Source organism: Phascolarctos cinereus, unplaced genomic scaffold (genome assembly GCF_003287225.1).
Source record: "Phascolarctos cinereus isolate Bilbo 61053 unplaced genomic scaffold, phaCin_HiC Scaffold_4;HRSCAF=312, whole genome shotgun sequence".
In the NCBI taxonomy this organism is placed as follows: Eukaryota; Metazoa; Chordata; class Mammalia; order Diprotodontia; family Phascolarctidae; genus Phascolarctos; species Phascolarctos cinereus.
Genome location: NW_027555847.1, coordinates 670,843,459 through 670,867,661, shown reverse-complemented (window position 1 = coordinate 670,867,661; position 24,203 = coordinate 670,843,459). Strand labels below are relative to the sequence as shown.

The 24,203-nt window shown below is 42.4% G+C and overlaps 2 protein-coding genes across 3 annotated transcripts in view; both read left to right on the top strand.

Moving 5' to 3' along the window:
- Positions 1-59: 59 nt before the first annotated feature.
- On the top strand, positions 60-16,578 carry SLC35E1 (solute carrier family 35 member E1). Its single transcript, XM_020969323.1, has 6 exons — positions 60-519; positions 1,626-1,696; positions 3,882-4,019; positions 7,117-7,242; positions 11,704-11,949; positions 13,155-16,578. Exons 1-6 carry the CDS (start codon positions 87-89, stop codon positions 13,383-13,385), a joined length of 1,245 nt encoding a protein of 414 aa, XP_020824982.1. The 5' UTR covers positions 60-86; the 3' UTR covers positions 13,386-16,578.
- Positions 16,579-21,138: 4,560 nt separating this feature from the next.
- The window catches only part of CHERP (calcium homeostasis endoplasmic reticulum protein), a 31,864-nt gene continuing 28,799 nt past the window's right edge, over positions 21,139-24,203 (top strand). For both annotated transcript variants that reach the window (XM_020969433.1, XM_020969432.1), the window contains exons 1-2: positions 21,139-21,260; positions 21,549-21,722. In XM_020969433.1, the coding sequence (XP_020825092.1) occupies positions 21,236-21,260; positions 21,549-21,722 (199 nt within the window). In that variant the 5' untranslated portion in view covers positions 21,139-21,235. The remainder of the gene's footprint in view (positions 21,261-21,548; positions 21,723-24,203) is intronic.

The following is a 24,203-nucleotide window of genomic DNA, read 5'->3' as shown; positions in this document are numbered from 1 at the left end:
GGGGCTGGCCCAGCGCGCGTCCCCGGCCCGGCCCCGCCCCGCTCCGGCCGCCGCGCGGGGTCCCGAGCCCGGCCCGGAGCTGCAGGATGGCGGCGGCGGCGCCTGGGGCCGCGGTGGCGGCCTCGGCGGCAGGCGGCGGGTCGGTTAGCGGCGCGCGGGGTGCCGGGGCGCGGGAGGGCGCGCGGGTGGCGGCGCTGTGCCTGCTCTGGTACGCTCTGAGCGCGGGCGGGAACGTGGTGAACAAGATCATCCTGAGCGGCTTCCCCTTTCCCGTGACCGTGTCGCTGTGCCACATCCTGGCGCTGTGCGCGGGGCTCCCGCCGCTGCTGCGGGCCTGGCGCATCCCGCCCGCTCGCGGCCCGGGGCCCGGCTCCGGCCCCGGCGCGGCCGCGGGCGCCGACCCGCTACCGCCCCGCTTCTACCCGCGCTACGTGCTCCCGCTCGCCTTCGGCAAGTACTTCGCCTCCGTGTCGGCTCATTTCAGCATCTGGAAGGTGCCCGTATCTTACGCGCACACCGGTGAGGGCCGAGGGGGACCCCGGGGGAGCCAGAACCCAGGGGGACTCGGAGCCCGGGGATTGTAGTAGGGCTAGGGGGAGGGGCTCAGAGCCAGAGGGGCCTGCAAGAAGACCGAAGACCGAAGGTCGAGCGAGGAAAGGCCCCGGGCCGAGGAGACGCACGGGAGGCCAGCGGGACGCCCGGGGATCTGGAGGGGCTGGGTATCCCGAAGACTGGGGAGCTAAAGGGATGCCCGGGGGCCGAGCGAATTGGGGGGGGGCGCAAAATGAGGGGCAGACCGAGAGCTGAGCGAGGCCAGAGGGGATCTGGAGACTAAAGAGTTAAGAGGGGTGGGGAGAATCTCCCAGAGACCCAGAAACTGGGGGGCCTGGAGAGGAAAGCAGCAGAGACCCGGGGGAGGAGCTTGCTAATAAGGAAGGGGAGGGTGGAGAGTAGATGAGGAGATTGGAGGGTTTGGGAGGTGATGGGGAGATGAAACAGGGAGGCTGAGCAGTGAAGTAGAATGTCAGGCTGTAAACAGTGAGGGCAGGGACAGTTCCATTTTTGTTATTGTAGCCTTGGTTCTAGACCAGGTAGTGGCTATTTCCCAAATGATTGAATTGAATGGAAAGGGGTTTCTTTGGCCCTAGTGGGGAGCTGAGAACAGGAAGCTGAACTGAGGGACTGGGACCTTAAAGTCTAGAGCAGGATTCAGAAGGGGCTCTGGAATGCAAGGGGCTCTGGAATGCCCTGTTCTTTGGGGCAGGATGGGGAGAGTGACTAATCCACTCAGCAGATGGGGTCTGGGAGGTTTGAGGAACTTAGAAGGTAGAAATATAGGGAGGGGGCCTAAGAGTCAAGAAAGCAGGAAATGGGTTGCAAGCAATTGTGATGGACTGAGCTGACTTGGGGCATAGGAGAGACTGATTGGGACTTCAATTAGGGAACTGTAAGGCAGAGAAGACAGGTGTAGGTGGTTGAACAGTGGGGAAGTCTGATGGAAGAGACCCCAAAGGGTATGTGGAAAAAGGCGCTAGCTCAAGGGTCCTTCTAACACATCAACTGTCTATCTGTTAAAATACCTAAGCTCACCTCATCCCCCATCCTCCAAACTCCTTCCATTGTAGTGAAGGCAACCATGCCAATCTGGGTGGTGCTGCTGTCCCGGATCATCATGAAGGAGAAGCAGAGCACCAAGGTAAAATGGACAATTACTGGGCACTTAGACATGGCAGCATGGGACAGCCCAAACAGCACTAGGCTAGAGCGAGTGGCTGTGGAGATTCCCCACTAAGTTTGTGGCGTGATGTTTTGAAAGGAACTTCCCCACTCTGAGTCTGTTTCCTTTTGTGGAAGGAGGGTCATTTGACAGACAAGATGGTCTCCCAGTACCCTTCCAGCTCTGTCTTCTCAGTTTCTGAGTAGGAGCTGCACTGCTGGAACTTGGCACCAAACCTTCCTACATACTCCCTTCCCCTCCCTGCAAGTCTCTGATTGGTTACATAGATGAGAAAAACAAACAGGTAATTTCAAGGAACCAGGAATAAGTTCCTAGTCTGCTGGAAGCCCAAATTTCTCCTTTGGGTAAAATCCAGAAACTCTTTAGAAGTTGAAACAGAGCCTCGATTATTGTCTTTTGAGTATCTTGAGTCCCCCTGAAGATAGCATTTCCACTAACCAATAACCCCAAGAGTACATGACTGAACAAATAAGTTTTTCTGGCCTTGTGAACTGTAATATTTAAAAGACTGAAGTACTATCCCATGTAGATGCAGTCTTGGTGTCTGCAGCATCCTTAGCTGGAAACTGAGAATTTATAGTGGTGGGATTGACAGATTCAAAGGTTTTGAGAAAACAGTGGTTTGTAACGTGTGTTTTATGTAGCTCACTGTCGGGCAGTGCTCTAGATCCTAGCCCATTTCAAAGAAAACTAGGGCACCTTTGGCTGATTTCTTATAAATCTTTACGCACTTAAAACTGCAGTCTGTATGTAAGAATTTATTTCATCATACTCCTCTTTGAGGGCTGTCTTTTGCCTTTTCTTATAATCTACTGTGTCTAGCACACAGTGGTAGCAGTAGTAACTTAATAAATCTTGATTGATTGATTGACTGATTCTTTTAGCCATAAAGCCACGTCACTCAGTATTGCATAGATTAACAGATTGCTGGTGTTGTGAGGGACCTTAGAGGTCACAAAATCAGATCGTCAGAGGTCGTCTAGCCTTTGGAGGAAGACCTGCCTTTATGGGGTTAGCCCACTATCTCCTCTGAGGTGGCTCATTCCACTGAGAGTTAAAGGAAATCTGGTTTAATTGATTTAGTTTACAGAGGAAGAAACTGAGGACCAGGGTCACACAGCTAGTTCATGATGGAGTTGAGCCTTGGGTCCCTGTATTTCTAGCTTAATGTTCTTCACTGTACATTATAATCTAACATTGCATGGGGCCTTGTGCCTAGATGAGTGAGGGAGATTAAACTTCCTTGCGCAGAAAGGAGAGTGGAACAGCTCTTCTTGAGAGAGTCTACAGATTCTACTGAAGAACTCAGGGCCTCTGCTTCTAAGTAAAGAGGGCTAAATGTCTAGTATGTAAAACATCAACAGCCTCATCCACCAGGAATCTACCGTCCTAGGAGATGTTCCAAAGCTCCCAGTGTGACAGAAAAGCCCTATTTCTGTGGAAGTTTAAGAGGATTCTCCACGTGGTTGTCAGAGAACTGCTGTACTTACTAGAGAGAGGCAGCTTTTGGGTACCTAGATGGTGCAGTGGATAGAGCTCTGGGCCTGTAATCAGGAAGACCTCACGTTCAAATCTAGCTTCGTGAAAAACTTATCTGTGTTGCCCTGGGCAACTCACTTAACTACCTTTTGCCTCAGTTTCCCACATCTGTAAAATGGAGATTAAAAATAGCATCTAGCTCATAGGGTTATTGTGGGGATCAAATGAGGTAATATTTGTAAAGTTCCTGGCATATAGTAGGCACTTAATGAATATGTTAGTTATTATTATCATTATAGATAGGCATTCTTGAATTGTTTTCATAATTATTGTATGACAAGAATGGAGTGCGATATCTAAATTAGTTACTGAGAGATGTGAGAGTTCATCAATTCCTTTTAAGAAAAACAACCTTTTCTGAGAAGGGACTTTAAAATCCTGGAGCATTAGACTTAACAAGATTGACTCATTCATGTTTTCCTCTGGCTCTGTCTTGCTCTTGGTTACTTTTAGCTAAAAGTGAAGTGGGGAGGTGGGGAGGACAGTATGGGAAGAATTTCCTTTGGAGTATATACTCTGTTGGTCACAGGTCAGTGGTAGTTAGATTTATCCTGTGCATAACAGCATGGCTACTAAAGCGCCTTCTTCATTCTTCCTCTTTTAGGTATATTTATCCTTGATCCCCATCATCAGCGGTGTCTTGTTGGCCACAGTCACTGAGTTATCCTTTGATATGTGGGGGCTCATCAGTGCTCTGGCAGCGACCCTCTGCTTTTCCCTTCAGAACATATTCTCCAAAAAGGTATTCATTCAGTCACTGGCAGTGTGATGGATTTCCCAAGGATGGGAAAGGTCTTAGTGATTTGAGATGTTTGTTTGTTTTTTAACATAGCTGGTTGTGGTAGAAAGGGCACTGGGCAGTATAGGTAAAAAGAGATGATGGTTTGCCTCATTTTGCCTCTATGTTCCTGGGTGAATTAGTGTACCTCTAAACCTCAGCTTTCTACCTTATAAAAAAGTTATGATTGTTGCATAACCTACAATCTGTGGCTGTTGTTAGGATCAAAGGAAATAGTATTTTGGAAAGTGTCTTCTAAATTGTAAAGTGCTCTATTAATGTAAGTTTCTATTACTTAATATTGTTGATAATATTCAAAATGATAAACCTTTAAATTCAGCAGACATGCTTAATACCGAGATACTGGGTATTGGAGGAAATACCAAAATAATAACAAGAATAAGAAGAAAATATGGCCCCTCCTCCTACAAACATTACAGTCTTCAAAACAGGTGTTTTATCCTTTGCCAAAAGTCTGTTATCTGTTAATGTAGCAAGTTAAGCTGGGTTAATGCAAAGAGGCAGTATTTTAAAGTGGAAAGAATACTAAACTTATCAGCTGAGAACTGAGCTGCATGGCAGCTTTGACACTTTGACAGTGTTGTGTGACCCTGAATAAGGCTGTTTAAGTATGAACTTTCCTGTCCTCATCTTTGAAAACAGAGATAATAATTATATATTCACTGTCTGCTTCACAGAGTTGTGAGGCAAGTGTGTTCTGACCTCTCAAATGCTATGAAGCAGGCATTCTTACACTTTTTTTGTGTCACGGATGGATGGACTCCTTTGGCAATTGGTCAGAGCCTTTGGACACTTTCTCAGAATCGTGTTTTTAAATGTGTGAAATAAAATACATAGGAAACCAATTATATTGTCATACAATTATCAGAATATAAAAAATTAAACATAACAGAAAACCAAGTTCACTTACCCCAGGTTAAGAATACCTATATTAGGGGCAGCTAGGTGGCAAAGTGGATAGAACACCAGTCCTGGAGTCAGGAGGACCTGAGTTCAAATGTGGCCTCAGACACTGGACACAGGCTGTGTGACCCTGGGCAAGTCACTCAACCCCAGTTGCCTCACCGAAAAGCAAAAAAAAAAGAATACCTGTGTTGCTGTTAATTTCCTAAGGTATCATACTTGCATATGGAATTATTCAGAAAACATTAAATGCCTCTTTATTTTGACATCCCATAATACTTTGTATATGTCTTAATAGTTTTATTAGAGAGATATCATAGGGTGTTAGATTGTGTGGTTTGTCCTTCATTCACAAAGAGGACCGTGACATCATGAAAAAGATGCTATGACTTGCAAGTGAATTTGTTTTAACTTAGGGAGCGCTGTGGAAAGTTACCAGCCTCACTTTCTCCTCCAGATCTGTTTGGGGCCAGTGGCCAAATATAGATCAGGACAACTGGAGATGGCCCAGGATGAAGTGGGAAACCTTTAGTCTTTTTAAGCTAAGGTCTCTCCAGGTTCTCACTTTGACTGAGGCAACTGCCTATTCAGTGATTTGGGCTGTTTAAGAAGTGAGCCTTGGGATGACCTCTTTAATCCAAAAAAACCAAACTGGGAGGGGAAGACCCTCCGGGTTTCTGGTCATAAGAGAAACAAGTGCTATTTACATTCACTCTGACCCATCAGGGCCCAAACAATAACCATTAAGTGTTGTTGGGATAGAGACCTGTGGTTGGCCAGTCAATGAGAGCCAAAGTGAATCTGGGTTTAAGGCATGGTCTTTAAGAAAGAAATCTAGCCAGCAAACCCCAAGATACCTAGGTAGGTTTCAGTCTTCAAAATTTACCTTCCTTTGGGCAGAGCACCTTCAGGTTAGAGCATGACACAAGAGAAGGCGAGGAGAGGAGTTGGCCAGCTGGAACTGACCATTTGGGTCCCCAGTGGGGCAGCTCAGACCACTCACAGGTTGTTGTTTGTCTTTTGTTCTTGAAGGGGTCCATGATACCAGGAAGATGATGCCATGACACACAATTGAATTGTATTTAAGTGAGGGAGGGCTGTGCAGGGTTACCAGCCTCACTCTCTCCAGGGTCATCTGGGTCTAGTGGCCAGATGTAGATCAGGACTACTGGAGATGGCCCCAGGGTGTTAGAAATAGAATTGGGAAGGCCTTTTTTTAAACAATCCTGCCTCAGATGCTTGCCAGCTTTGTGACTGTAGGCAAATCTCTTTAACTCTGAGCCTCATTCTTCTCATCTATAAAATAGAGTTATTACTAGCCGGGGTACTTCACCTCATTGAGCTGTTTGTCCATGTATGTAAAGTTCTTTACAAACTTGAAAATACTGTAAAAGTACATATGTGTTATCTCTTATTAGACTGTAAAATCCATGAAGGTAGTTTACTTTATCTAAACTGAATTCTAGCACAACCTAGTACTTCAAGCATGAGATGATAATGTGATATGGCAGCTAAAAAAGCTAATTCAATCTGGGGCTTCATTAAAACACTTAAAAGTTCATAATGAGGGAGATAACAAACCTGCTTTTATTTTCCCAAATCAGACCCTTTCTGGGGTGTTGTGTTCAGGTCTAAAGACCTCATCTGAAAAATAACATTGACAAATTTTAGTACAACCAGATTGGTAAGGGCGCTGAATATCATACCAGAGGAGGACTAGTTGAAGGAACTGGTCATGTTTAATATGGAGAAGAACAGACCTTAGGAGGTATATGGTAACTGCTCTTTTAAGTATTTGAAGGGCTGTCATGAATTGGATTTGTTCATCTTGGCAGAACTGACAGCAGAAGTAGAAAGTCATAGAGAAGCAGTTGATGTAAAGGAAAACTTACTCATGGTTAGAGCTGCCCAGAGATGGAAGGGGTGGCTACAGTTGCTGGTGGTAGACAGTGGGTCCCCCATTCCTTGCATTCTGCTAGTGAAGTTTGGGTTACTACTTGGGTATACAATAAAGAGAATTCAGGGACATGTTAGAGTAGTTCTGAGGTTCCCTCCCACTCAACTCTCATTCTGTGAATTAAAAAATTTTTACTTTGGGAAAGATTGGTCAGCTACTTAAAGAGTTTTGTATTTTCAGGTGCTGAGAGATTCAAGGATCCATCATCTTCGGTTGTTGAACATACTTGGATGTCATGCTGTCTTTTTTATGATCCCAACATGGGTTTTGGTTGACCTTTCTTCTTTCCTAGTAGAGAATGACCTGGTAAGTTGGCCAAAACAAAGAATCTATTTTCCTTACTAGTTCCAAAGTAGATTCTGTGTTTTTGGAGTTATCACTTTTTGTTGAACTTTATAGAGTTTCTGGCATCTGATAAGTTGTTCTCCTAACAAAGAGCTCTTTATTATGCTGAGTATTTCTGCACAGTTGAGAAGGAAATCAGCTTCTGTTCTTCCTCATGCTGTATGTTTGCTTGCCCCTACTGATAATACTGTTTTTCATTCAGTAGAAGAAGCCAAGAAGGGAATGACCCTGTAGCTCCACATAGTATTGGCAAGCCTTCCTGGGAGTCTACCCTTGTCCTGAGAAATCTATATTTCAATTTTTCTTTTTTTGGGGGGGGGAGAGGGGCAGCTAGGCAGTGGGGTTAAGTGGCTTGCCCAGGGTCACACAGCAAGTGTTTGGTCTCAGGCCGGATTTGAACTCATGTCCTCCTGACTTCACAGCCAGTGCCCTATCCACTTCACCACCTAACTGCCCCATTATATTTCCGTTTCTTATTCAATTTGTTTGTGTTATTTTGTGTTTTCTTTTGTTGACATCATCATCATCATTATCTCTATTTACTCTTCCAGTGAGAAAAGTAATGGAAGGTTGGCGGTTCTCTTACCATTTTCAGACACAGCTACCAGGAAAGACTTTTTTTTGTCTTTATGAATATTTTTTTCCCCGATTACATATACAATTTTTAACAATTTTTCAATTTTGAGTTCTAAATTCTCTTCCCTTCCTTCAGTCTCTCCCCCCTCCTTGAGACAATAAACATTTTGATATAGATTATAGATATGCAATCATGCAAAACATCTTTCCATGTTAGTAATGTTGTGAAAGGAAACAGACAAAAAACCCCACAAAAAATAAAGTGAAAAATAGTATGCTTCCATCTGCATTCAGACTCCATCCGTTTTATCCTGTAGAGGTGGAGAGCATTTTTCATCATAAGTCTTTTGGAATTGTCTTAGATCATTATATTGCTGAGGATAACTAAGTCATTCAGAGTAGATCATTATACAACATTACTGTCACTGTATCCGATGTTCTTCTGGTTCTGCTCATCTCACTTTATATCAGTTCATGTGAATCCAGGTTTTTCTGAAATAATCATCGTCGTCATTTTGTGCAGCACAGTAGTATTTCATTACGGTTACATACCCCAGTTTGTTCAGCCATTCCCCAATTGATGGACATCCCCCAAAAAAGCTGCTATAAATATTTTTGTACAAACAGGTCCTTTCCCCTTTTTTTTACTCTCTGGGATACAGGCCTTGTAGTGCTATTGCTGGATCAAAGTGTATGCACAGTATTATAGCCCTTTGGGCATAGTTGGGAAAGACTTCTGAATTAAAGCGGACACCAAGTTGAGCTACTGAGTTTCTTTTCATTCTTCTTTTGTCTCTTTTTTGTCAGCTTTTTTTTTTATCATTTCTCTCAGTTTCCTCTTCTAAACCTTGTGATTTTCTGTTTTCTTCCTTTTTCCCTCTGTACCTTTCTTTCTAGCTAGTCATACCTATGATTCAAAAACATTTTTATCAGGTGCATTTATAGAGAGTTTACTTGCTATATAGCCATAGAATATCAGGATCATAGGGACTTTGAATGCCATTTTCATCTCATTTCACAGATGATAAAATTATATGTTCAGTATTTCCCAGAGAGTTAGTAGCAGAACCCATGTTTGAACCCTGATCTCCAAGCTTCCTATTCAGATATGCCATGATGCTTTCATGAGAAACAGGGAAAGTGAGGCTGCTGCTAGCTATTTTTTAATCACATCTTCATCATGACTTTTCATTAATTGGTGTAATATTAATACCAACCACAACAACTGATGCTTTAAAGTGCTTTAAAGTTTGCAAAATGTTCTCTCTCATTGTCTTAAGCCTCAAAACAAAAACAGTCCTTTGACTTAGGTTTTGCAAATGCTAATCTACATTTTACTGGTGAGGAAAATGAGGTTCAGGTTTAATAATATAGTCATGGTCATATAGCTAGAAAGGATCAGAGGCATGAATTGAACTCATAACTTCCTGACTCTATGCTGTACAACCTTTCTCTGGTTTAAAGTGAGTTCCCAGAACATTAAATATACCCATACTGACCTGTAAATTCAAAAGTGCATTCTAAAGCCAAATACAAATGGTAGTTTTTCAGTGGTTTAAAATTTTCCTAGTCATCTCTACACTCAGTGCTAGCACAGTACCCTACACATACCAAGTATTCAGTGACTATTTGAGGATTATTTGTGGATAATTAAGACTCGAATATCAACTTTTATAGGCACCCACAAACAGAAAGGTCATTTTTGAAATAAAGAAATAGGATAGAGAATCTGTGTGTTAATAGATACTACATACATGTCCAGAGAACATAATATTAGGCTTGCTTATCTGGCTTTGTTTTGTTTTTAAATTCTTTACCTTTTGGCTTTTGTTTGTGATTGAGTACTTCATAGAGGAGGGTTGACTGTTTATTACCTTAGCCACTTCTTTGTAAGGAGACAAAAAGTTTTAATGGATCTATTAATAGGCTAATGTGAAAGTGATTCTGTCTGCAGAATTGTTGACATTATAGGGAATATCTTACTTAATTGTGTCAGGGTGAACCACTGACTCATTTGAGCGGTTTCTTCAGTTGAAGCCAACCTGGTATAGTAGAAAGTATACTGGACTTGGAATGAGGAGACCCCAGTTTTTGTCTCACATTTGCCAGTAACTAGCTTTGTGACCGTGTGTTGGGTAGATAATTTGACATCTCTTGGCCTTGTTTCCTTATTTTTTAAATGGGAGAATTAGACTTAAGTGATAGCAAGGGTCCTGTCTAATTCTTACGCTGTGATCCTACTGTGTTGATTTGGGAGGCTGTGTGGAGAGAAGAATTGAGTTTCACTTGTGTCAAGCATTTACTGGCTGTGTTACCCTGGGCATATCACATAACCTCTCTGAACCTCAATTTTCTCATCTCTAAAAATGGAGATAATAACATGTAGTGCAGGTTTGTTTTAAAGATCAAATGAGATAATTTATGTAAAGCACTTTGCAAACCTTAAGGCAGTATATAAATGTTACCATTGAGTTTGGGGTGCCTCATTTGAGCAAAGACTTTGACAAGGAGTGCTACATGTAGGAGTAAGTGATAAGTCTTTTAAAAGATGAAATCTAGGATAGCCTGAAGAAGAGCAGACTTAAGGGGACATTATAACCCTGAAAGTTGCAGCAAAGAAAATTAAACTTTGAAAAACTTGCTGAAGCAATCCCCTAAAATTTTAAACTAAAGACAAGGTGCAGATCTTCATCTAATCTAGCGAGTAGCCAGGCTTCTTTCTTCTCCATCCCACTATAATCCCAAATCTAGGCAGAAATCATAAATGGTCAGCGGAAGCCCTGAGAGCAGGAAATTGAGGACGAAAGCCTGGGGTTAGGGTGAAAGGTAGAATGATGATCAGAAGGCACCAGAAGCCTCAACAACTAACTCTGCCTATAATACCCCAGCCCTGGTCCTTTGGTCACCCTCTTTACATCTGATCATCTTTGCTTCCTTAGATTTTTGTTTCTTCTTGTTTGAAAACTCTTGAAACCAGAGATCCATTCACACCTGCCCATTCTGTCTTGAACTGGGTAGCACTGTGTCCTTCATTTCTAAGATTTGTAGTGTAGGTCCTTGTTATAAATAATCCAATAAAGGTTTAAGACATAATTTTAAAAGAAGAACAGAAGAAAAAGAAAAATTTTCTTATCAATTCAACTTCTATGTAAGTGAAATAAGCTGCCTTTTGAGAAACCTGGATGGCGACTTTTCAGCGTTGTTAAAGAAAGGATTCTTGGTAGGTATTGCCTGTGAATTCCTTTCCAATGCTGAGATTCTGGTCATGAAGACAGTAAGAAGAGGATCCATTACCAGACGTTTGTAATTATCCTCGTGGAGGATGTGAATCACTTCAAGTGGTTCTGCTGTAACAATACAGTGACTCTTCTGCCATCATCCATCCAGTCATTTCCCCTCCATGACCTAAGTTAGAAGAATATTGGATCCAGCTTTATTTGGAATAGGTGTTGAGAAGGGATCTCATAGGACATCTGCCCCTCAAAGTCTCCTTTGACTTAGCTGCTAGGACCCAGTCTCCGTCTGCTCTGATGTTCAGATAATTAATGTTCTATACAGGGGGACAAGTACCTTAGAAGAACACTTGGGTTCCAGTGTGATGTCTGCCATCTAACCTTGCACAAGTTATCTTTTCCTCTAAATCTCATTTTCATCATTTGTGAGATGGGATAATAGTATTTATACTACTTAATCACAAGATAGTTCTCTATCCATGTAAGTTGTCAGTGCTTGCAGATGTTATAGCACTTGCTCTAACACTATAACAATTTTGTTTTTCCACTGTGGATCAGTCTTGTGATTTTGAAGTAACACAATGTTGTGGGTTTTTTATTTCCCTTTCTGTAGAATTCGATTTCCCAGTGGCCCTGGACTTTAATGCTGCTAATAGTCAGCGGATTTTGTAACTTTGCGCAGAACGTCATTGCTTTTAGCATTCTTAATTTGATCAGCCCATTGAGTTATTCTGTTGCAAATGCTACAAAAAGGATCATGGTTATCACAGTATCCCTCATAATGCTACGTAACCCAGTCACCAGCACTAATGTTCTGGGCATGATGACAGCTATCTTAGGGGTCTTCTTGTATAATAAGGTAAGTGTCTGTGTTGTAAATCCAGCTCAGTTTAGTCACCCATTAATGTCAACGTTCAGTAATTGTCTTTTAGTGCCTATGAAAAATAAGTTTAAGGGTCTGGGGTTGCAAACACTTCTTTAATAGGCCCTTGGTTGGAGAATTCAAGCATCAGAAATTGAAAATTCATTCTTTTTTCTTGAGCAGCTGTGTTTAATTTGTTTGAGATGGGTGTAGCCCTCTTGTTCTGCAGCCCTCTCTCTGCTTTGGAAAAAACGGCCAGATTGTTTCTACCTTCAGCATTCGTAGAACACAAGAATTTTAGAATTTAAAAAGCCTTTAGAGCCTTTCTATTTCAGTACTTACCCAAAGTATGATTCACTCGGTAAGTCATTATCCAGCTTCTGTTTTAACATCTCCAGTGACAGAAAACTTAGTACCCAACAAGAGGGCCCATTCAGTTTTCTGGCAACTGTCTTTTTTAGGAAGTACTTCCTTATATTGGACCCATGTCTGCCTCTCTACATGTAATCCTTTTGTTGTAGTTTGGTCCCTGGAGCCATCCATAATAAACTCTCTTTTTTGAGGGGCAGAAGAGAATTCTGTACGTGGGACTTTGTTGGTATAGAGAAAGCACACTGAGGAAGCTTCCTCTGCCATTACAGAGAGGCAGCTGGTACCTTAGAGACTTGCCTGGGGGCACTTAAGTTAAGGAACTTGCCTGAGGTCACGTAGCTAAGATGAATTATAGGCTGGACTTGACCCTAAGTCTTCCTCTCAGGCTCAGTTCCTAGTTCCATCTTAGAAAGGAACCTCTGAAATACTTAAAAACAGTGATCATGCGCCCAAGTCTCTTTTTTGGACTAAACATTCTCATTTCCTTAATTAAGCCTTATACATCATAGTCCCCCTCCTCTCTTTCTGTCCTAAATTCCACCAAGGTCCTTCCTCACATGTGCTCAGAAATAAACACGTTGTTCATTATGTGTTTGACCAATAATTGGGAATTTTAATAGCCGGGAAAAGAAAGTTAGACTGGTAGCTGTTTATTGAAAACAAGAGTTTGTCCTGGGCTTCTTAACATTCATAAATTGTTCCACTATCCACTTCTCTCTAAAAATACTAATTTGCTTGAATCTCTGGATAACCAAGCTTTTGGATTTGGCAATAAGCAGGCAGTATGTAAAAAAATGCTGAATGTTTCATCTAACTTTTTTACTGTCCAGACCAAGTATGATGCAAATCAAGAGGCCAAGAAGCATCTTCTGCCCGTGGTAGCTGGAGACCTTGGAAATCCTGATCACCATCGAAACACACCAGAGAAATCTCAGAATGGAATTATTTTCCCTCAGCATGGGGACTATCACTATGGTCGAACCAGCATCTTCACAGATCACTTTCAGTACAACAGGCAAAACTATCCAAACACATACAGTTTAAATCATTATGATGTATAGAATTTAGAAGACAGGTAGAGACTGTGAAGAGATTATTTTTTCCCCCAAGCAGTATCACAAACTTCTGACACACCAGTGAATTCAGAATCAGAATGTACTTCTCCTGCAGATGGGAAGGTGTATGATTGTCAATGATACAAGTGTGATCTTCCACTAAACACATTCTTATGCATGGAGCACCTTCCATAGGGATCCCGGAGTAGGGAGTATACCTGCAGTGCAAAAGTTTGGGGTTCTGATGAAAGGTAAACTTTCAGACTCCAGGAGGGGAGATCTTTGCTGCCTATGTTGTCTTGGAGTTTGACACCAGAGGATTGTGTTGATAGGAAAATTATGGCTAGTATTACTTTCCTGTGTTTAATTTTCTGAAGCCATGTGTTTCTAAGTTAACATCTTTGCTTTCTGAATGAAGTTACTTGAGATCCTTTTTGAAAAATTAAAATTTCTAGGTAGACTCTTCATGGGTTAGCATTCAGCTATGTGTGGTATCATGGACAAGGATTGTGCCTGAGTTTCTGGAAACCAAAGTTTGCATTGCACTACTTGAACGTGTCTGGGTCACAACTATAATGTGTGTGGTAAAGGGCTTGGTTGGTAGGAATTTGTGACCCCATTGTAATGGTTTCTATAGATTGTCAAAAAGGAGAGATTTTTTATTTAGTCAAAGAAGGGTCAGTGCTAAAAGAATTTTATTAATGACTGTGAGTAGTACTTCAAATATAAGGAAAAGCCAAGTAGTTTCCCAAGACATTGTGACAATCCATTTGTGATCCTCAGCAAATGTAAAAAAAACCAAAACTGTAAATAAGTAGACTGGTCTTTCCATCCTGTTTGCATTCTGGGCATGCATCATTTGTTTCTGTTGCTGGGTGTATTCAGCCTTAATTGTTTGACCTGAAATTCTGAAGTTGCACTGGCTCACATCCATAGAAGGAAGTTCATCTCCTCTTCCATTGCAGGAGAGAGCAGAATATTTTTCTCTCCTTGATGCATCAAGTGGTATCAGCAGCAAGGGGAGTATCATTGCAGATATTCCCTGATTAACAAAAGGCACATAAGGAAATAATCATCGGTGCTTTAAACAGCTCTTTCCCCAGGACTTATACCCTCTCATTCTCTGAGGTTGAATTGGGCAGACAGATACTGCCAAATGAAGCTTTGTTTTTATAGGAAGGATTTTGCACTTTCTACAGATGATTTTGTAAATGTGTGTGTCTGTATACTGGGCCCTCTGACTCCCTCTTGAATCTAAAGACCTTTGCTTTCTAGTGTTTCAAAACAATGATCTATTGATAGTAGCAAATGTTTGCCTAATACTCCTCTGTATACAGTAGGAACGAGTCACTTTGCAGTTTTGTGTCTGAGTACTATAATCAGGGAAAAATAGAAAGGAATCAAGGATACTCCGCAAGTGTGTTTTGTTATTTCCTAATAGAAATGGTCGAGTTGTGTTGAATATGTTTTTAAATTACATTGTTCAGAATCATGTTTCCCGAGTAGGATGAAAAGGCTATTAGTTGAGCTTTTTTTTTTAAGCACACAAATGAACAAAACATTTTGACCAGAATTAAGATGTTACCCCTTAGGTTCTGAGTAATGAAAACAACAGTAGAGCACCAATTTAAAGCAACTGGCTCTTCCATGGATTTAGTGCTACTATAGGTATAAGTATGTTCTGTTCTGTTCTTTTGAGCTTCCTAATAATTATTGCATTTTGCAAAAGCCTGATAGAACATGATTAGTCCATGAGGTCAGTGTTAATCCTGTCCCATGCCACTGGCCTTCTAAAGCAGCTCTCCTCCAGGCGATGAACTCTTAACTCAAACCTTGGGATCTTAAGTGCTGGCTTGCTTGTGAAATACTGGTTGGATACCTCAGTGGATCCTCATTGATCTTATTGACATGCACTACTGTAGATTGGAGGTGTCAAACATGCAACCCGCAGGTCCTTGCAGCCGACAACACTCCCGAGTGCACCTGATCCAGATTAAAATATAATTGGGAAATACTTAACAAAATAAATAAAAATAAAATAAGACAGATAATAGTACATTTTGAAACTATGTCAATATATGGTGCACAGGGATCCTTTTGTAGGGATTAGTTGCCATGTTTGTCCTTGAGTTTGACCCCCCTGCTATAGATGATAACCCATCTAGACCTTCCTGTCCTGTGCCCTTCTGACCCTGTCCTTTCATAAAGGATTTACCTAATATACTGATGGCCTTCCTTCCTCTACATATTGAGGTATTTCATAGAGACCAGGGCAGCATTTGGCCTGTTCATCTTTTAATCCTCTTTTTTGGTACATACTAAGTTCCACTACCTTTTCTGCTCAAACATGGGAAAAAATGAGGTCGTCTCCCTTGGAGGGAGATACACATTGTGTCAGCTGTTGGCTCATTGACTTTTTCCTTCTTGCTTCTGTTAGACTAATGAAATAACTCAGCTTCTTAAGTGTTTTGCATGAAAATGAGCCAGTATTGTAACCAACATTTGAATCCGTTTTTTTAAGTTACTACTTTTTTATAGTAAGTACGCTAGTACATTAAATAAAATCAGTCAAAAGAAATAAATGATCAGCTTTGTAAGGTCCTGTCACTGCTTACAATCCCCCTATCCGGGCTAGACTTTTATATGCCACAGATTTTAAAGCAACTTTGTGTGTGTGTGTGTGTGTGTGTGTGTGGCTCAGCTTTCTGCTTCTAAGCTTGAGTACAGTTAGTACCTAAAATCACAAGGCATGACTTGGGAGAGATACAGAAAAGCACTTCCCAAATTTCTTTATGATGGGGGGTTAGATCCTAAACATGGATTTTTCTTTTCTTTTTAGCGGCATTTGAGCAATACTGAGACATTTTTGCACATTCTAGTTAAGACAGCAAAGTAGTGTTTCTGGCTTTTGCCATTTGATTTCTTGAACACCGTAATCCAACTCCAAAAAAATTCAGGTAAAAGGAAGTTTCTGATATTATTGCAGTTTGTATTAACTTAATTTTTCAATGCAGGATCTTATGTAGGTGAGGTGAAACAGTTGTTAAATACCATGTGTAAATTAATGAGTGGTCTCTAGCTCTGTGCATCAACTTGTATGTAGCAGGTACGTACACTGGAATGAAAAGACCCTACGGGGACAGTCAAACAAAATGTTCCTCGTCCTCAAAGGAAAGAAAATAAATCTTTACCATTGTAATGTTGCTCAGAGTACATACCTTTTAAGTAGAGCATTAGTTGTGTTGAGGCTCTCTGATAGTTTAAGATAATTTACTGTCTATGTAATTTTCAATAAGGGAGGGGAAACTCCTGTTACTGTAGGTAGTTAAGCCTCTACAGCTTTTCTAACCTGTCCTCATTTTGTTATGTATCTTTGACACAGTCATAAAAGAACACATTTATTTGCCCTGGAAAATAACAAGACATAGGACAATTATAACCTTCTTAGAGACAAACATTATTTATAAATACTTGAAAATTTGCAGGCCTGTTTCAATTATGTTGAACCTGTTTTCCAGACCAAAATGCTTCCAGATTGTGTGTGAAAGTGAATTTTTCCATGTTGTGTATGTTCACCAGTGGCATTTACCACAAAATAAAGAAACCTCCACAAGGAAAAAAGAACAGTGTGCATTCGTTCAGCCTCCAGGATGAGCTCCTCCTGGCAGTGCTATTTGAAATGATCTTGTTGCAAGATGTGCCTCTGCACTCAGAAACACCAGCCAGATTGGACAAAATGAATGGTTTTCTTGTAGGACTCTACGCAGAGTTCAGAGTATTAGGGATTATGTTTGGGGAGGGTTTTGAAATAACGAAAACCAGTTTGGCATCAAGTAGCTTTTCACCCTAGATATTGCTTTAAGGTTTTGTGGGAAACTCCTTGGCACATTCACTTCCCAATTGGGGAACAGTGGTGTTGAATCTTAGGTCTTCTGACAGCTAAGTGGCATCATGACCCTGGGGACTTATTTTCCATAATAGAGATATGTCTTCTTTATATAACTTTACACATACAAAACACTCACATTTTCTCATTTGGTATTCAGAACCATCTTCTGAAATAGGCTAGGCACTTTCCTCTATTCCACATGAGGACACAGTCTCATTAAAGGGAAGTAACTGATCTCACAACACCAGCTCTTTGGAATCCTCAGCACAATGATCTTTTCATGGCAAATTGTTTCCATTGGCATTACTAGGATTCCATTGTGTAGACAGGGACACTGAACTGAATGAAGCCAAAGAGTTAATTCATCCTTTGCCCGAATTTGAACCTACCTTATTAGTAACATTCAGTTTTAATATGCTGAAAAACATGAGTGAGTATGCATGCAATTTTTCTTTTATTTGGGGAGGCCTTCATCTTCATGTTACTGCTTTGTAAACTGCTTTGTCTCTAGGAGGTTCTAGTGGGGAGATTACTTTTTTAACCTGTCCCACTTTGCATTACGTTTTTGCAGTAAAAACACATTTCATGAAGTACTTTCATCAGCTTTCTAGCCTTGTAAGGATTCTTGTTTTCATTTTGTACATGAAACAAGCTCAGGAAAGCTATGACTTACCTGAAGACAGAGATTGGGGTTTGAATCTTGTTCCTCTAAAGCCACTGAGTGTTCACTACACCTCAGCTTCCCCTTTTCGAAAGGAGCTTTCCCCTTCCCTTTAAGGAAGCCCCAGGGTGTGGTGGAAAGCGGACTTGCTCTGAATGCAGCATGGCATAGGGGAAGAGATCATTGCATGACCACAGGCTGCAGTCTCCACTTTCCTGGATAGTCTTTGGGTTTCCTTATCCAGACAATGAGGGCTGGGCTAGAGAGTCTTTGAAGTGCCTTTCAGCTGTTTTATGAACCTGTGGTCTGGGTTAGATGCGGTGGTGGCATAATAGCTGGCCTCAGGTGTTTGAAGAGACTTGATTTGTTCTAGTCATTTCCAGAAGGCTTAACTAGTAGATAGAAATTATGTAGAGATACTGGCTCAGGACAGTTCTGAACAATTAGAGCTGTTCAAAAATGGAATGGGTTGCCTTAGGAAGCATTGGTGGACCAGTTAGATGATTATTTTTCTGTGAATTTCTCTTCAGGAATGGTGTGAATTGAATGATCCAAGCTCTCAAAGCTCCAAGCTTTGACCTGTAATTCTGAGTCCTGGCTCCACCAATAATATAATTCGGGCCTCTGCTTCACAGGGTAATGATGAAAAACACTTTGTAGATATAAAAGCCTTGGATACACGTAAACAGTTGTGTGTTAGCAAAATCTGAAAGAACTGAGATACTGGTTTGTATTCTATAACAAACCAGCAACTCTGGACAGATTGTATAAGAAAAGGTTTAGGAAAAGGAAGAATGATCTAAGATCCCACAAGTTCAAAATTATGTAGAATTAGAACAGGGTGTAGTAAAACAACGAATATCATATTATTCAAAGGAGTTTGGCAATAATAAAACATAATAAGAAGTTCAGAATTTTTTGGCAGTTTTTGTTTTAGCTGTTTTCTTAAACACCGCCAGGAAACCCAAGGACATTTGCCCTCTGGATGTCAGCCAGTGAAGCTCCTTCTTCCAAGTGAGAAAGCTTTTTGTTTGTTTTTTAGGTAATTGGGGTTAAGTGACTTGCCCAGGGTCACACAGCTAGTGAGTGTCAGGTGTTAGGTCTGAGGTCACATTTGAACTCAGGTCCCTCCTCACTTCAGGGCGGGTTGCCCTATCCACTTCACCATCTAGCTGCCCCAAGAAAGCTTGTTTGACCAAGGTTATCAAGAGTTTGTTTAGGATCTGTCTTGAAGAAGTGGGGTTTGGAGCTCCAGTCAGCTAATCTTGGCCAAGGGAATCTTTTTCAAATGCAATATGGTCAGTAAGAGTACTGGCCTATAACCTGAAGGGTTGGTTTAAGTCCTTGTTCTGCTACTAATTTGATGTATGATCTTAATAGTTCATATTGAGATATAAATTTGTGATTAAAAACTTTAAATTCAACATTCTTAAGTATTTACAATGCAGGTCACTTTAAGGTGCTTGATATACAAAGGCAAAAATGAGATTCCAGGCAATTTATTCTAGTAGGGCTATAGGCATACACAGATTAAGTAAAAGTTTGAAGCAGGAGAGACCACCTAAATGGGAAGATCCGTAAAGACGCCATGTAAGAGGTACATCCTGTGTGGAACCTTGAAGCAGGGATTCTAAGAAACTGATGAGGAAGGATGGCTGTGTGGGGGGGTGGGGGGGGGACGGACACGGAGGGACATGCTGTAGTGCAGTAAGAAGATTTAAGTTAAGGAATAGCTAAGTGGCCATTTGGTTACAATAATGTACACAGGAAGGTGACTAATAGGAAATAAATTTATAAAGACAGTTGGTGAGTTGAATTGTTGGAACTTTCAGTGTTACGCAGAGGAGTTTGGCAAACAAGGATTTTTCAGCAGGTGATTGACATTGTTAGATCTGTGCTTTAGTAATATTATTTGGCAGTGTATAGAGGATGTATCAGAAGAGGGGGAAGGAACTAGAACCGGGAAGACCATTAGAAGATTGTTACTGTAATTAGGATAAGAGGTGATGGGGAGTCTACACTAAGCTGAGTTGAAAGGGACAAATGTGCTGGGTAATTAGAATCAAGGATACTTGGTAACTGATTGTTTATGGTGGTGGTGAGATAACTGGGAGGATAGTGATGCCCAATACTTCCCTTGGAATTTTGAAAGGATGAGGTGGGTTTAGGAATGAATTCCTTAAAAATAAAAGTTGAGCTTTGTTTTGGATTCATAGTTTGAGGTACCTATTGAATTTCCGAGCAGAGATGCCTGATTGGGGCTTTTGATGTGGTAAAGCAGGAACGGAATTCAGAAAAGAAAGAAAAAGGGGCTGGCTGGGTGGGTGTGAACACAGAAATTCGTACACGTTTAGATTTTTTATAACATTTTATATGTTCCTCGAGACACCCCTGTGAATTAGGGTACGTAAGGTCAATTTTGCCTTTTCACACCAGGACACAAACAGATGATAAGACGTCCCGATGAACTGGGGCAGTCAGGGTTCCCTGATCCTCAGTCCGGATGCTTCTCCACAACCTTTGTAGCAGCGTGATGGATTCAATTCCTAAAAGCCCCCCCCTCGCTGCAAGACAAAGACCCCGATGCGTTGACACGGGTACCTCCATCCCGTCAGTCCGACCGCCCCCCCCTCGCCTAGACCTGCGGTAATGTTGTCCCAAGTGTACCCGTGCAGGCCACCCTCCGGCCCCCAGGAGACATCCCCGGAGCCCCTCCGCCGCATTCCACGTAGTGGTGGCCCACGCCGGGCATCCTCTCCCGGAATCCCGGCCGTGCGCCTCTGCCCTGACCCCCAACTTCTTTGTTTAGCGTTTGCGCACGTGCCCTGCCCGTAGACTTTCACGCTGCCTCGGGGTCCTCGCACACAGCAGGCGCCTCGTAAATGCCCAATGAGTTGAGCCGCAGCTCCGGATAGAGAGTGCGGGCTCTGGGGCCCACGAGAAGTCAGTTACGTAAAGTAGCGAAGCACGGGGGAGCCGGATGGCACTCGGACCTGGGTCTCTGGCCCTGGAGATTTAAAAAAAAAAACCAAAAAAACAGACACTGGGAAGCTACAGGCTGAAACCCTTTCCCGCCAGCCGTCTCGGCCCTTAAAGACTAAGCACCGCCCTCTCGGGGGAACGCACTTCCGGTTTCCCATGGTGATGGTCGTAAATCGTTACCGGAAGTGACTGATGGCCATAAATCGCTACCGGAAGTGGCCCGGTGAGTCGCAAAAAGTGCGGTGCGACACTTCCGGCCGGCTTCTGTCTCTAGCGCGGGGAGGAATCGTGAGCTTCCCGAGGACGTTCTGCGGCTCCGGAGCCATGGAGCTGCCGCTGCCGCCTGACGGTGAGTCTGGGCCCATGCTCCGGGGGCCCCAGCGTCGGCTTCCTGTCCCCATTCCTGCCTAGCGTACAACCTCCTGGGTCCCGTCTCTTCCCGGAGCCCCGCCCCCAGCGTCCCCGTTTCCCGTGTGAGCCCCGCCCCCTCTTACCGCCTCAGTTTCCCCTCTGGGCCAGCGTCATTTTCCCCACCGCCGGGGGTGTCGGGTGGGGGGTTCGGACTCGGGCGGGCCCCCCGCGACCCTACGTCTCCCCCGCCTTTTCTCTGATCCATTCTCTCCTGCTCGGGCCCCAGACCAGGAGCTGCGGAATGTCATCGACAAGTTGGCCCAGTTCGTGGCCCGCAACGGGCCAGAGTTCGAGAAGATGACGATGGAAAAGCAGAAAGACAACCCCAAATTCTCCTTCCTCTTCGGAGGCGAGTTCTACAACTACTACAAGTGCAAGTTGGCCCTGGAGCAGCAGCAGCGTGAGTGGGTCCAGACATTCTTGGGACTGGCGGGGTTTTGGAACAGTCGCTGGCCTGAATGGGTTGTAACAGCCTCCTCTATTGAGTTCAGCGGGTGTTTATTAAACATCCGCTATATGCTAGGTACTTTATTAGTACCTGGCACATTACAATACTGCTCTCAGTTTACGAAGAGAAAAAAATAATAATCCTTACCCTCAAGAAGTTTACATTCTCCTGGGGAATGCAGCCTTGACGTACATAAATAAATTAGCAGGGAGGAAGAGAAACCTTGACAAGTGGAAATTAAGAAAGATTTCCTAAAGGAGGTGTCCATGCCTTAAAGGAAGCTAGGAATTTTATGAAACAGAGGTAAGGTGGAAGTGCATCTCAGGCACAACGTCTTTTAAGTCATTTCATAAGCGTTTATTAAGTGCTTTCTATGTGCGGCACTGTGCTAAATGCTGGGGATACAAGGAAAGGTAATGGTCACTACCCTCAAGAAGTTTACATTCATAGAGTTTATGTGTAAAGGAGAAGAGACTAGCTTTTGGGAAGGGCTTTCTGCAAAAGGTGGGATTCAAGCTGAGTCTTGAAGGAAGCCGGGGAAGTTAAGAGGAAAAGGTGAGGTAGGAGAGCATTCCAGACATGGGGAAAAACTAGTGCAAAGGTACCTAGACTGGTGATGAAGTGTTATATTTGAGGAAATGCCAGGTACGCCTGGCTTGCTGGATCATAGAGTACATGGACAAGAGTGAAGTATAAAAAGGCTAGAAATGTAAGAAGAAGCCAAATTAGAAAGAACTTTAAATGGCAAACACAGAAATTTACACGTGATCCTGTGGGAGTTCTGATACTAAATGTTGAATTTGAAGGACAGCAAATAAGCCATTTGATCTGTAACATTTAGCATAAGACGTCAAATAATGTGAAATATGTCTGGGAAAACAACCTGAAGCCAGAATGTTAATGGCATTAAATTTCAAGATGAAAAGTTTGTATTTTATCCTAGAAGCAGTAGGCAACCACTGAAGATTCTTAAGCAGGCAGGTGATTTAGAACTATGTATTAGGGTGATTTTGGCAGCTGTATAGAGGATAGATTGAAGAGGGGGGAAAACTGGATGCAAGGAGATGAATTAGGAAGTTATAATTCAGATAAAAGGTGATAAGGGCCTGAGCTTGAGTGGTAGAGACAAAAGGAGGAATTTTAAAGATGTGAAAATAGAATTGATTAAATATGAGAACTTAATGATTATGAAATGTGAGGGAGAGTGAAAAATCAAGAATGAGTCATAGGTTTTGACCCTAGTGACTGAAAGAATTGTAGAAATAAAGGAAGTTGTGAATAAAGAGTGAGTTTAAGATTAAAGATACATCTCTTGTGAATATTTTGAGTTGGATATCAATGGGAGAGACGGTTGTGAATATATTACAGGTAGACTATAGCTCAGACGAAAATTGAGGGTGAGATATGTAGAATTGGGGGTCATCCAAATAGAGATTGTAATTGAATCTATTAGAGCTAATGAGAACTTTAAAAAAAAAAGGATATGAAGTGAAAATTGAAGATCTGGCAAAGCTGTGTATGGCACATACAGTTAGTGAGCAGATTTTTGATCCAGCAAAAGAGACTAAGAAGGACAGTCACATACAAGGAGAACTAATAAAGAGCATTGTAACCAAAAAACCTAAGGAGGAGTGAGTATGTGAGAAGCAGAATCATGGGATGCCAGGTTTAGAGCTTAAAGGTATTTTAGAGTTCAGACAACCCCCTAATTTTACAGATGAGGCAACCAGAATTGAAAGGGGAAATGATTTGTCTAAAGTCATGGGGAGTAAATGGCAGACCTAGGATTTGACTCCAAACCAGTATTCTCTCTACCATACTGTATCCTCCCTCAAGATGCTCCTTAGCTTCAGAAAGCTTCAGAGAGGTCAAGAAGGCTGAGAACTGAGAAAAGGCCATAAATTTAGCATTTGGGAGACCAAAGAGACCATAGCTCACCTTTGACATGGTTTCAATTGAGTAGTGAGGTCAGATTCCACATTGGAGGAGTTGAACAGTCTGGTTTTTGTAGGTAACAAACATAGTTGTCTTTTTCTAAAAATTAGGTTACGTGTAGGAGGAGAGGCCTAAGTTAGTGGTTTCAGCAGACGGCAGGGTCCGTGAAGGGTTTTGATGGTGAAGGAGACATGGACATGTGTGTACACTGCCAAGAAGACAAGACATGGCAAGATTAAGAATGAGAGTAAATGATCAGGGCCCTGATCAAGGTGCCTGCCAGAGGTGATAGGGGCTTGGGGCGAGGCCACTAGTGGAAGGATTTACCTTGACGGTTTGTTGTTGTTTGTCCTTCCTTCTCAAAAAGGACCAGTGACATCAGGAGGGTGATGTCTTGACTTGCAAGTGAATTAGATTTAAGTGAGGCAGGGCTGTGCAAAGTCATCAGCCTTACTCTTTCCTCCAGAGTCATTCAGAGCCCAGTGGCATGACATAGGT

Bases quoted from the DNA above. Each gene is read 5' to 3' on its own strand.
- SLC35E1 (XM_020969323.1), top strand. From the start codon at position 87: ATGGCGGCGGCGGCGCCTGGGGCCGCGGTGGCGGCCTCGGCGGCAGGC. The intron at 1,697-3,881 runs GTAAAATGGACA...TTCCTCTTTTAG, and splicing joins AGGAGAAGCAGAGCACCAAG to GTATATTTATCCTTGATCCC. The intron at 4,020-7,116 runs GTATTCATTCAG...TTGTATTTTCAG, and splicing joins AGAACATATTCTCCAAAAAG to GTGCTGAGAGATTCAAGGAT.